This window comes from Harpia harpyja, chromosome 6, assembly GCF_026419915.1.
Source record: "Harpia harpyja isolate bHarHar1 chromosome 6, bHarHar1 primary haplotype, whole genome shotgun sequence".
NCBI lineage: Eukaryota > Metazoa > Chordata > Aves > Accipitriformes > Accipitridae > Harpia > Harpia harpyja.
The window spans coordinates 40,011,570-40,025,595 of record NC_068945.1 but is presented as its reverse complement, the minus strand read 5'-3'; the positions used below and the strand labels follow the sequence as shown (position 1 = coordinate 40,025,595).

Here is a 14,026-nt window from a genome sequence, read left to right as displayed (position 1 = left end):
TTCGTATCAGGAATATATACTGTCACCTTGTAAGAAATTTTCTTATAGAAGGCATAGGATCTGTTCTTTTGAATATCAGGTATATTATGAATTTTGTATAGTAATGTGGCTGATAGATTTAGAACATGAAGTCCAAAAATGATTTGTAAATGTTTACAGTGAATATGAAATCATTTCCCTTTTGTCTGGTGTGGTGTCTAGTGCAAAATAGACCTGGCTTACCTTGTTAGAAACATTTGGGGATACAGGGTTAAAGAGTAATTCCTGAAATTGTGTTAATTAAGTCATCTGAATATGAGCTGGTTTAAACAAAATGCCTTTAATTGTACAGAAAGTCTTTTAAATAAGTGCAGTCTGACAGCACTGTCTAACTGTCATATCTGTCCAAAAGCAAAAAATGAAATCTGTTTTACATATGGAAATAATTTGCATACGTTAAAAAGCAAAATGTTGTTTCTTCACAGGATGGTACAGAGGATTTGCCTTAAAAAACCCCAATGTTAAGGTAAAGGTGAATTGCACTTTTGCTTTCTTTGGCAAAAATCTGTATTTACTTTTTAAAAGTTTATAGTCTCCTTGTAAGTATATGATATTTACTCTTAAAAGAAAACTAGAGCTTAGTGTTAAGTATATTACTGATATTGCTTTAATTATATTTGGACATGGATTACACTTCTGAAATGCTCCTATGTATTAGGATGATACACTTTACAAATCCAAGGTTCTGGTGAATTTTCTTTTATTTCTGATTTTTAGATTGTGAACTCAGAGGAAGCTAAGTTGAAGGGAAAAGACTACTGAGAATACAAATTGTAGATACTGTTGAAAAAGTTGGTTAGACTGTGCCTATTTTTCTTTATGTTATGAGTTAATTTAGAGCAGCTAGTGGAGACAGGTAGTTTATAGGAGCAACATGCAGAGTATCAATTGAATAAAAGGTATGTATTGTCATGTAAAATATATGGCTCATTTTATTTTTCTTTGATGTGTAGTCTTTGATTTCCATAGTAGTATAGCTGATACTACTGCAAACCAGACTTCACTGATTTATTTTTTTCTGCATTCAGACATGAAATATTATGAAATTCATATTTCAGCATTTGTTCATGTTGAATATGTTTAAGCTTTAGCTGTCTTACTTGTCTTTCTGTTTTCTTAATCTCTCCTGTTGACTTGCCTCTGTGACTGTAAGATTTTGTTTTTCATATGGGAAACCATTTCAAGATTTCACTTTTTTTTTCCTCAGCATGGTACTAGAGCTTTTATTCTTATATAAAGCCATTGAAGAAAGATCTTAAATCATCTGTTGCTCCTTTAACCTGCATTGTAAGCTTCGCTCCTTTTTTTCTCTTTTCATTTCCGAGCCTCTTCAGCTGCAAAATAGAGCACATATACATTAATTTCACAAGTTTCTAGGAGCTCATATAATAAGTCATTGGCCTTTTGTGCCTAGGCCTGCAGCCTCTGCTCACATAAATTTCCTTTGCTTTATATGGAAGGTCAATGTGAACAATAAATTTAGCCACAGAGTCTAATCTGATGTTTACTACTTTGACCTCATTGATATATATTGCAATTTGATTTATAAGACATGAGCAGTTGGGATTTGTTATTGCATCTTCTGTGTCATTTGTTGCAATTCTCACCACATGCTTACTGTCAGTCTTGCTTTGTGGTCTGTCAAATGTGTTGATAGAAGTTATGAATAGGTTTTCTAAACATGGCTTGATGTGTGAAGAAATGGGATATATATTTTCTGCTTTCCTAGTGTGAATGCAAACAGTTTCCTGAATTGGATTTTTGAAAGGAGTCTCTCCAAAAGTAAAATAATAAGAGCACCTTTTAATTCCAGTTGTTATTGGTATCGCTCTGTCAAGATTCTTCCCTTGTTATTCTGCCAGCTTTGACACTCAAAGAAATTATCTGTGGCAGCTGGTCTGCAGTAAGCGTGCATATGCAGCCATCCTGTTTTCTGGCACATTGTTACAAGTGCAAGGCTGTACATCTTGCTGTCCTTGGGAGATGCTCTCCTGAGCTACTTTACAGAGGAGTAGGACTATTTACAAGGGCAGTTGCCTTTACATAGTAGATGCGTGGTTTTTTTTTTTGTCGAAGGTCTAACATCTGTGTTAAAAGAAAATGGGGCACCATCATCACAAAGGAAAGCTGTATGCAGCTGTGCTTATTATAAACAGAACATATATGTATTTTCCCTCACTGCATTATGTAATGAGCTGGACCGTATTACGTTCCCAGCCAGTTGCTTGAAGCTGAGTTGCTTCATTTTGCTTATTGTTCTGATTTATAAAGGTTAGTGCGCTGTAAGAGCGGTATGACTGTTGCAGCAATGCTGTCCATTCAAAAGAACAGTGGAGAGCCCTTAAATAACTAGAAAAGGACCACTCCTGTCAGGACCCTGAGGCTCTTCGGTAGGCATCTGCCACAGCTTTCCTGTGCACTGCAGGGCATAGTAGTCACCAAATAAGACTTTATTTTTACTTTCTTTATTAACAAGGTTCAATAAAAATAAAGTGAAGTTTATCTATTTTGCTTTATTTTGAAAATCCCTATCTGAAGATACTATTTTTAAGACACTGTTGGTAAGACATTACCCCACGCAGTTGGTCGGTTTCCTGTCAATGTGGGAGTAATTAATAAAAACAACTGGGATAAGTGAGCTCTCAAGCAATCTTCTACATGTTCTACACATGTTTATCTTCTAATTTTCTGAAGTACTGAAGGATTTAAACTCTACTGAATATGGCATTTTTGTTTCTGTTAGATCTATACTGAGTATATATTGCATTCTTCTTTTTGTACATGTTTTTTGGTAATTATTTGGAGGACTTATAATTCAGCATATGTTTGCATATTAAATGGTACTAAATGGTACTCCAAACTCATGTAAGGAGAGGTTTGGTTTTTTTTACCTAAACTATTTTATTTTTCAGGGCATATTTCCATCCAACTACATTCACTTGAAAAATGCATGTGTTAAGAACAAAGGGTAGGTGAAATGTTCTGGATTCAAATATTTAAACACGGTCAGTTACTTGTACCAAAGATCTCTTGCTTATAAGGTAAAGTGGTGATTTTGTTGTGTTTATAGTATCTTAACTTCAGCCTACTGCCACAGGACTTGAAATAGTTGTCCTTAGCTAACCTGATGCTCCTGCATGGTCATAAAATTGGACTGATGTATTCTGAAAAGACATAGAGCACAACTGGGAATATCAGTCTGTATTGTCTAGAGGAAAGAGAAAACGATTGCATGTTTTCACTTCCTGTTGTTAAGTTTGGCTTGAAAGAGGTATTGCCTTAATTAGAAGTTACTCTGTACAAAAGCTGGCTATTAACCTGCTGTTTAAGATTAGTTGTTTTCTTTGAGGACAGCAGCTGTACCATGGCAGACAGCTGGCATTTTACAAAAAAATGATAAAATAATGTGTCAGTTCAATGGCAAATTTTTCACTAAAACTGTGAATGAATAGAGATGTTGTTTCCTTTACTACTTTTCTTCAGGTGATGAAAAGCCAATATTTATTTTTAACAACAACTAATCTCTTTTCATTTTTAGAAGAGTTAATAAAAACCAGAACAAGTGCTTAAAATTAGTTTTAAAATTTTGTTTTTGAACTCAAATGTTCTGACTAAAAGAAACACTAATCTTTATTTTTTTAGATGTAATACTTACCTTGACAGTCTCACTTCTAAAATTTTTTTATTTGTCAGTGATCTTGGTTCAACACAGTTTTTTCCAAAATTTTTCTTAATTTGGGAGCATTCATATTGTATTATTTATTTAGGTTTATTAATAGAGAGCTGATACATAACAGTTTGAAACCTGTTTAGGTAAAGACATTTCTCAGCCTAATAGATGGATGCCTAAACACCAGGTGTAGGTGACCTTTATTTTGGGAGCATGAATGAATGAGTAGAAGGTCCATGATTCATGATGGGCAAAAATAATAATGAAAATAGTAATCATATTAAAAAAAAAAAGTCTTAATTCCCACAGGTGATAATGGTTCCATAATTACTGTTAAACTCTCTGCTGTTTGTTATGGAGTTTGTACCACCCATGGTTTGTTATGCCTTAGCATCCTTTCTCCTTTAAAAGTGGTTGTAGGTAAAACTGAAGGTTCAGTAAAATAAAATTGTTCTAAACCATCACAATAAAACAAAGCTTAAAAGATGGAATAATTTTTGTTAGCAGATACCATGACAGTACTTGTGGGGAGTTCAAACTTTGTTGCCTCTATTTTCCGTGTTAGTCTGTGTTTCCCATTCAGGCCATGGGCCCTACAGCACATCACAGCCAGGAGCTGTCACATTGTTTTGTAAACTTGGTAAGAGAGAAGTGATATTATGAGAAAAGTAATCCAAGCATGAATGCAAACCCTTGAAATGTACTGTATGTGAGAACAAAGTGGTAGTGATGATGGTGTGGTGCAGAGTTTGGTCTTGACCAAGCTAACCCAGCTTTTTCTTGGCCAGCATCAAATAGGCAAGAACTCACTGACACTGTACTAGTTTTCTTTTGAGTTTTTATATCCTCTTTCAGTCGAAGGAATGGCATTTTCTATCTTATTTCTATAAACAGAGATGTAAAAAAAGTGGCAACAATCACTGGTTTGGAGTCTAAGCTAAAGTGGCAAGATCCCTTTGGAAACTGTGGGAAATTACTCTGCTGTGAAAGTAGTTTTTTGACATGCTTATCTCATAGTAAAAAAACTCACCTTGACTTCTCTAGGACCAAGACTTACCATGGGGATTAAATTATTTTCACCTAAGGCATGTCCATGGGCATTAAATGAAATGTACAAATAAAAAGTGTCATGGGCTGAAGGAGCACCCATGTAGGTTGATAGACATAACTGTTGGCAGGAGGAAGTCTTTATATTAGTAACTGTAGTGGGATTTGTGATGTTTGTGTAATATCATGTGTTCTTCTGCGTGTTACAGACAATTTGAAATGGTTATTCCAACAGAAGATTCTGTTATTACAGAAATGACATCAACTTTAAGAGACTGGGGAACAATGTGGAAACAACTCTATGTGGCAAGTACCCTGAATGATGTTGCTTTGATTTAATGCCAACAAAAGACACACTTGTTTGGATGCTTTAGTTTAGTTTAGTTTAAGCATATATTTCAGAAAAAAGCATTCAGTTTGGTTTAACTGTTCTAATTATGGACTAAATACATCTCTCTGTTCCAGTCATTCACGGCTACCACTGCTAAGCTTTAGCAGCTTGTTGATTGAGTCTTGTCCAGTTTCATTGTGTAGCTGTTGGATCTAAGGATTCCTTTGTCTGCTAAACTGAAGTGTTGGAAACAAGTGTAACAAACAATATTGGTATTTTAGTGAAATATAGGAATACAGTATATTATTGAAAATCTCTTAGCCAGTTGATTTGAATTATACTTATTTTCTCATATGTTTTTCTTTTCTCTCGCATCCACACGCTAAGAAGCACTGAGATGTGGCCGTGTTATTTGCCCAGGATCTCTTGTATATGCCACAGAGATCAAGGGATGCCAGCTGTTGAGTCTCCGTTGCTGAGGGAGGCTGGGGAGTGGTTCTTGATTAGCAATAGTAAACTGATTTTGGATTTACCTACCACACATTACAGAAGTGGATTTGGGTTTTGAACTTCTTTCTTATCTCACGCTTCATAAGTTTTAAGTGAAAGCCCCAGGTTTCACAGTTCTCTTGTTTTTCTTATCTGGATATTTTGTGGCTCTGGTCTTTTTCTCCCTCTCCTTGACATCTTCAGGTCAGTTTGTTTCCCTCCTTGTTTGAATGAAATTGCACTTAGGGTGTTCTATGGTTATTAGTGCCTACCTTTCCTTGTTCTGTCATTTCTTCTTGTACTTATGTATACATTTTCATATTTCATTCATTATCGGTCTTAGTAATTCTATTACAACTCCCTACAGAATGCCCCTCTATGAAATTGTTTCCATTTAATAGATACTTACAGTCTTAGCTTTCTGTTTAACTATCTTAGTACATTTATCTTCTCAAATTTCACTTTAAGTCATGTTTTTTAGCCTTAAGTATTCCTGTTTTCTGAACCCATGTTGTGCTTTCTGTTGCATTTCTGGACTAAGAACTGGATATAGTCTTCCAGTAGCAGTTGTGTGAGCACCAAACACAAAGTAGCAATAAGCAACTATTTTTTCTTTCTCAAAGAACACCCGTGGTGTGTGTTATTTCTACAATTTCCATTTCTCACTCCATCGCTCTATTGTGCTCACTCTGTAAATGTTGCCTCTCCAATTCTGTAATTACCTTTCTTAAAAACTTCAGTTGAAGCAAAGATTATATCAATAAAAATGTTTGTGGGTTGGTTTTTTTTTTTTTATTTAGGGTAGGCAAACTTTTTTTTTGCATAGAGAAAGCTCTTTCAAACTCAGCCACCTGATGGTTTCCTATTTATAGTCCTGTTTTGAGTCACCAGTCATTTAAGCAGCTTTTATGTAAATCATACAGATGTGGGATTATTCCACCTTATTTATCTAAATGTTGTGCAGTATCAATAGGATCTTGGACATAAGCTCTCCAGACTGTTTTTCACTGCCATGTCTTCTATTAATCTGCTGTAGTCTCCAATTCTTTTGAGAGGTTTCAGACCAGTGACTTTTTCACTGTAAGAAATCCTACCATTTCCTTCTCTTAATTGGCTACCACCATAGGTAGAAATTGTTTTGTTTCGGTATATTCACAACACAGAGAGAAACCTGTTCAATATCTCTCCTCATTCTAACTGAAATTCAGCCTTCGCTGACTGTTCTGCATCTCTTAAGTTTTGGGGTTTTTTTGCACATCATAATCTAAGACACGATTGCTATAATTTCATTTTTCCATGCCTGCTTCCATTTCCTCTGTTAACGGAACTCTTTTTCTTACTTTGTTTTGACTGTAGAGTTGTGTCCTTAAAGGTTTAACTAAAATATTTTAGTTTTAAATTGTGACTTGCATCATGATTGTCTTCTCTTTCTAACATTTGATATTCTAATCTACATTACAACCAAACCATGGTTTGGACTTTGCAGCATGTGCACAAATAAATGTAATCAAAACCTGTTCACTTGCCATCTACATTGTCCCCATCCCCTCATCTTAACTCATTGCTGAATTGATAATTATGACGTAAATTGTGAGAAGATGAGCTACTTTCTGCTGATACAGGGGCTGCTTCTGCTATGTAAGAAACAGCAATGAGTGGTGCCAATAGACCTACAAGTCAGGATGGTACAGAAGTAGCCAGTTTGCTACCTTTTTGTGATGATGGCATGGATTGTGTTCAGAGAGGCTGTTCAGAACTAGGTGACCTTTCTGAAACCTGCAGTTGGAGCAGTTGCTAATTTGCTTAGTGAAAGCTTTTATACAAGAGCCTACAAAATCAAGTATTTCCTTCTGTTGGATTCTGAGTAATAGAGTATCATTTTAAACTTAACAGTGAAATTGTAATTAATCAGTATGAACTGGTTCTTGAGAAACAAGAAACTGTTTCTTCAAAGCTTGCTTGAAATTTCTCTAGATTATAATGGGAAGTAGTTTTCTCGAATGTCTGAAGCACATACAAGTGTGATTGCTTTGTGTATATTAGTAAGTATGTTAGTACATTGGCTGCTTCTGTAACAAAAGGAACAAGAATATGATCCCTTAGTATAGAGACCTAAATCTATAATGCACTCACAGTTGCTTGCAGATCCACTCAGCACTTTGAGATGCAAGCAACTCATAGACAAATTCTAAAGCTTTGGAAAAGAAAGGATGCCTGAAAACGTTATTTTGAGCTTCATAGTGTCGTTAAACATTAGCATGACTCTTGCATTCACATGAATAATTTACTTCAGTAGAGCTTATCAGCAGATACCGAAAACAAAGATGCACCTGAATTAGTGTTTATTCGATTTGATTTTTTTTAACTGTAGAAATGAAATCTTTTTACACTAGTGTCTGATGGAAAACTGTGAAAACATACTGTCAGCCTAGTCCTCTATAACGTTCCTATAAAGTCTTTTTTGTCTCTTGCTCCTAATTCAAGGTCTATTTGTGTGACCTTTTTTTTTTGTTTTCTTTTACTTATAAACTTCATCTATTATTATTGTTCTTACTGAAGTTGTTTCTTTTTTGGCAACTTTTTTCTTCACTGCTGCTGTTATTGCGTGTTCAAAATATGCTGGCTTTCTGTTTTTTTTTTTTTTCCAGACAGGAAGCCAAGACAAACAATAAATTAATGCCCATTTTAGTGAGCTTCTGAAGTGAATGAATGTGAAACAAAGAGAGCAGATTTATCAAATGGCAGTTTGTCAGAGCCCTTGGAATATAAAAGTTATTGACAGAGAGTAATGGTGCTTTTAAGTGAATTTTAGGTTTTCATAGCAATTATGCAGCAGAAGTACCTGAACTTTGTTTTTATGCCATGTGTTCGTATGAAGAAGGAAAAGGGAAATTGGCTTTGGGTTTTTTGGCAAGAATTAGCAGAACAAATCTGAATAGGAATTTTTTTTCAACTTCGTGTGATGCATCACTTAAATGGAGGTCACAGTAACTTCTTCAAGCTAAAGTTTCTCCGAAAAACTATATTGGGTAAAACTACTTAGAATTGGTGAAGGAAGAGTTAAAAGAACTTCTGTTTAGGAGGAAACTGTTATGGGAAATTGTTTATGTCCTTAACTGGTATATAATTAGAGTAGGAGGATGTGGTTTAAAAAGTAATCATATTCACATAATTTCTCTTACTTTACAGTTAGATGAGGAAGAACTGTCTGGACAGGATTCTGTCTATGTGATACTATTTATTTATGGTTAAACAGTAGTGTGTACAGTTATATCCATGCAAAAAAAAGTTGAAAGAACATTAACGCTCTGTGGTTCAGAGTTTGAATGCTAGGAGCTATTGCCTTTTCATCCCCTTATGTGTATGAGTTCAAATAGTCTTGAATTACATCATCACATTCAGTTTGGATGAGACAGCAGCACAGAATGAACATGCTCTTGGAATAAGAGTGCTATGGCATGAAACAATTTTTGTTATATCTGTCACATAAATCAGACTTTGTTAACATGAGGCATAAGGAGTTGGAGTGAAATTTTGGAGTGTGTGGTGCAAAGACAGGGTCTGTGGTAAGCTCTGAAGCTCTGATTTTTGTCTGCACACACACATGCATGCAGGTAAAATGGGACGATGAGAAAAAAGACTAAGTAGGGGAATAAGGAAGGAGTTTTCTTTATTTCCCCACCATATCTGTATTTATTAGGCTTGTCAGCTTATACAGGTGATATAGAGGCAATTATATTTTTATCTCACAGAGGAATGAGGGGGATCTCTTTCACCGACTGTGGCACATAATGAATGAAATCCTAGATCTGCGAAGGCAGGTCCTCGTTGGCCATCTCACCCATGATCGAATGAAGGATGTCAAGCGACACATCACTGCTCGTCTGGATTGGGGCAATGAGTGAGTAAATATAATAATAAATGAAAATAATGTAATCTAATTATAATGCCACAGCTTTAGGCTCATTGTAGAATGTTGAAATAAGGGAACAAATTTAACAAGTGTTACCTTATTTTTAAATGGACTTTCTCCTTCATTGTTTTTCTGTCCACTATGTTTTAACAGTGAAAAGTGACTTGTCATTTTATTTTGCTTTTTTATCTCACTTTATTTTACATAGCAGTGGCACTGTCTACAAGAGAATTGCACTGGAATATCTGCAGCATCCTTTTATGTCTTTTTAAAACACACCTGGCCAGATTCCAATGTGATGCAGTTAGCATAGCTCTGTTGTCTTAACTGAAACTATATTGGCTGACATTGTTTCCTTTTTGACTTGTGTAACACAATTAATTTCCTACTGGGGCATCTCTAACGTACATCTTGCTACAATGCTCTGCATCTTTCTTTTATCTGAAAGCGAGAAAAATGTTAAAATACCTTTTGGCATTTGGGTGCTGTTTCCAAAGTCTTGTCTTTAGCCTATATTTATTCAGTTAAACTCTGACTAAATGCAGAAATATTCAATAGTAGAATTAACTGAATTTCAGGGGTTTCTCCAACTACTGCTATCGGAAAGCCTAAATACCTAACATAGTGGAAGAACTGTGATTAACTGTGTATCATTAACCGTCTGCTTAGAATTTTGTGCTAACTGAATGGAATTGTGATGATTTTTGACGTGGTCAGTTCCTACTCTTTAAAAACATATTTTTAAAAAACTTTCTAATCTTTCAAATTTTTCTGAATTCAGCATGACTGCCCCATATGTGTTCCTAATGTTTATTGCTTGCTGCTGTGCTGAAAATAAGTTTTATTTCTGTTGATTCAAATTAATTTCATTATTTTGTTTACGGGATACAGCCAAGCAGCTTTGATGCCATCCAGGCCATATTAAAAATAAGCTGATATTTTGGCATGTGATGGATTTTCTTTTTATCTTCTTTTCCATGTTTGTCATTCAAATTGACAATACTAGCGCAATTCACATTGTACAATGTCCACAATAGTACAAAGGACAATATCCATTGTACATTGTCCACAATGTGAAACAGATTTAAAAACTGTGGAAAAATGTATTCTATTAATGTTACAAAGTTAAGAAAGGGGAGGAATCATCTGTGAATGGTGAATACAGCCAAAATACAGTAAAACAAAACCAGAACCAACAGTAGAGTACCAATTAACATGTCCATTGTTTGTTGGAATGTTTCTGTTAAATGTAAATAGAAGCAGTGAGTTAATTTGTTTCATCTGTATGTAGAAACTACTCACTGTTATTCCATTCCTCATACAGACAACTGGGGCTTGACTTAGTTCCAAGAAAAGAATATGCTATGGTAGATCCTGAAGAGATCAGCATTACGGAGCTCTACAGGCTGGTATGTGAATATAATACTTGGTACTTTTGCTATCAAATGACATACTGATGTTTTGATGGCAGCTTTCTTCTACTTAACCAAGAGTACTTTTTTTGATCAAATAAACTGGCATTTCATAATGTAATGAGTTTTACTATGAGGAAAGATGTTTTCTTTTGAAGAGCTATGTCATTTCTACATCTGTACGAGATGCTTTGATACCAAATTTGTGTGTCCACACATGTTCGTTTTACGTGTTATTTGTTAAAAGTTTTGTTTTCTGATATTTCATTAAAACTGTGACTGTTAACATGAATTTAATCATCAATAAAAGTTTATGAGACTCTTTTTGATTAAAGCTTTACGTGGCCCATAAGTCCTGTTAGATAAGATTTGTGGAAATAAAATAATACACTTATGGTACAAGTATTGTCACAATTAATCATACTGGGCTATTGGTCTTTTCTAATATATTAATGTAAATAGCAGTTAAACTGAAAAGAAAAGCTCTCCTTTGGGTATAAAAGCCCATCTTGATTTACTAAAACCAGCACTGGTTTCTTATTTCTTACTCTGATTTAATCTCCAGTGAGCTCTAACAAAACTTGCCAATTCATTTATGTAGACTTTGGCTCATTTTTAAGTACTACAGCTGTTAGAGATACACAGTTCTGAGCCTTACTTGCTTAAGACTAAGCTTTTATTTAAACTAAATTTTATTTATGTTTACTTTTCTATTTAAATACAGAATGAAGCAGAAATACAATTGCTACAATTTTCTGTGGAGCTGAAATTATAATAAATTTTTGATAATTTTTACAAGTTATCAACATAAGTATCTAATGTCAAGCCTTGTAGTAATTTCTTCATGCTAAAATCAGTATACCTATGGGCAGTTTCAAAGTCATATGTAATCTTACAGAATCCTGTTGAAGCACTAGATGAAATACAGTGAGGAACCATTAATCATAAGAAGAAACATACAGAGGAACAATAACCCAGAAAACTAATAATGGAACTCGTGGAGTGCACTTTCAAAAATAGAGGGGGAAAAAAAAAGCAAGCCCAAGATAACCTAAGTTTGAAGGCTAAGTAGCTTAGAAAGACTGCTGTTTAAAATTATTTTTGGTACAGTGTAAGAGAGAAACAGTACAACTTAATATTGTCCTACTCTTAATGGGTGATTAAAATGTTGAAGGTATAAACTGTGAAGCCAAATCAAGATAATTTAGTAGCTTCTACATAGCAGACTGCCAAAGATCATAAAATATGGATGTGATTTTTTTTTCCATCTTAAAATACTGGTATTTAGTCTTCTACAAAAGCATTTTTGTGTGTTTGAATACCAGACTATCAGATCATTAACCATTTGAACCAGCTATGAAATACTATATTGTTACAGCAAAAGCTTTAAAGTGGCTTAGAATTTTCAGAGTAGAAAAAAGGTAAACTTCTAGAGGTTACTGTTTTTCTCCTAGAGATAATTATGATGCAGTGCAACACTGGGAAAGTCCCTTCCTCGTGTGCTCCTTCTCAGATACAAAAGAACCCAAACCAAACCAAAACAAAAGAAAAACCCCCAAAAGGCCTATTACAAGTTAATGCTGAATTTAAAATATAAAAATTGGGATTAAGAAAGTAGTTCAGCATTACATTTTTTACTCTTTTTATTTTGAGATTTTTACAATTAATTCAAACTGGCTGCTCTATTGTTTGTGGTATTTTTAGATGGAGCATCGTCATCGAAAAAAAGATACACCAGTACCAGCTAGCAGCCACCATCTTTTTGTTCAGATGAAGAGTCTAATGTGCTCCAATCTGGGAGAGGAACTTGAAGTAATCTTCTCACTCTTTGACAGTAAAGAAAATCGGCCCATCAGGTACCACATAATTTTTCACTGGAATACTGATTTTACATAAGTTTTGTCAATATACTCTGTATGTTTTGATCCAGGTAACAAATTTCATATTGAGAAGCAAGCAGAAGATAGTCTTGACTCAGGATAATTGTTTGCTTCCTTTTGAAATTATATTTCTATACTTAATAGTTTGTAGTTTTGTTTTAGGTTTAAGTAATGTGTATTTCTCCATCTTGTTTACCTATTTCAGTTTTCAGTTGGTTTTGTTTGTGTAGGAACATATATACATGTATGCATACAGAATGAATGTTAGTTCTGTGACCTAAAGGTCATTTTTCAATATCTCTATTTTCCTCTCTCCTAATCAGTGCATATTCAAAACTTAGAACTGTTGCTTGCTCTGTAATGTTTGAGATGAATTCTTCTAGGTACATGAGACTGGAGGGCTGTCCTTGGTCAGTGAATTAAGTGTCTTTTTATAAAAGCAGCCTGTACTTCAATGAGGAGGTGCCTGTTCTTCAGTGAAACAGTCAAACCCATCTTGCATCCACTTAGGGTTTGTCTGACCTCTTTTTTCAGCTGGGAGCTGATCCTGGAACCATTTTTTTTTCCTGTTTGTCCTAGAGCTTAAATTCTGAGAGCGCCCTGATAACCTGTGAATTTTTAAATATTCAGTAATTATTTCTACTCCCAGCACATTTCTAGCCAAGAGATAGAACATGGGAGTGAATGGTAATGGAACCACTATGCACTTACTAAATATGAGCACGGGAGGAGAGCAGTGTTAGTGCAAGAGCCTTGTAAGTTCTGTTTGAGGAATATGCCAGGAAGATTGAACCATTAAATGCTTGTGCAGTGGTGGTTTGACCCTGGCTGGATGCCAGGTGCCTAACAAGGCACTCTTATCACTGTTCTCCTCAACTGGACAGGGGAGAGAAAATATAACAAAAGGCTCGTGTGCCAAGATAAGGACAGGGAGAGATCACTCGGCAATTAACATCATGGGCAAAACAGACTTGACTTGGGGAAAATTAGTTTAATTTATTACTAATCAAGTTGGAAAAGGGTAATGAGAAATTAAACCAAATCTTAAAACACCTTCCCCCCACCCAGCCCTTCTGCCCAGGCTCAACTTCACTCCTGATTTTTCTCTACCTCCTCCCTGCCAGCAGTGCAGGGGGACGGGGAATGGGGGTTGGGGTCAGTTCATCACCCGTTGTCTCTGCTGCTCCTTCCTCCTCAGGGGCAGGACTCCTCACTTGTCCCCTGCTCCAGTGTGGGGTCCTTCCC

At 35.2% G+C, this 14,026-nt stretch overlaps 1 protein-coding gene across 2 annotated transcripts in view; it reads left to right on the top strand.

The window, feature by feature from the left end:
- DOCK4 (dedicator of cytokinesis 4) overlaps positions 1–14,026 on the top strand; it is a 255,398-nt gene that overhangs the window by 90,103 nt on the left and 151,269 nt on the right. For both annotated transcript variants that reach the window (XM_052789666.1, XM_052789665.1), the window contains exons 3-8: positions 465–505; positions 2,952–3,007; positions 4,966–5,062; positions 9,329–9,477; positions 10,814–10,898; positions 12,606–12,757. In XM_052789666.1, coding sequence (XP_052645626.1) covers positions 465–505; positions 2,952–3,007; positions 4,966–5,062; positions 9,329–9,477; positions 10,814–10,898; positions 12,606–12,757 — 580 coding nt within the window. The remainder of the gene's footprint in view (positions 1–464; positions 506–2,951; positions 3,008–4,965; positions 5,063–9,328; positions 9,478–10,813; positions 10,899–12,605; positions 12,758–14,026) is intronic.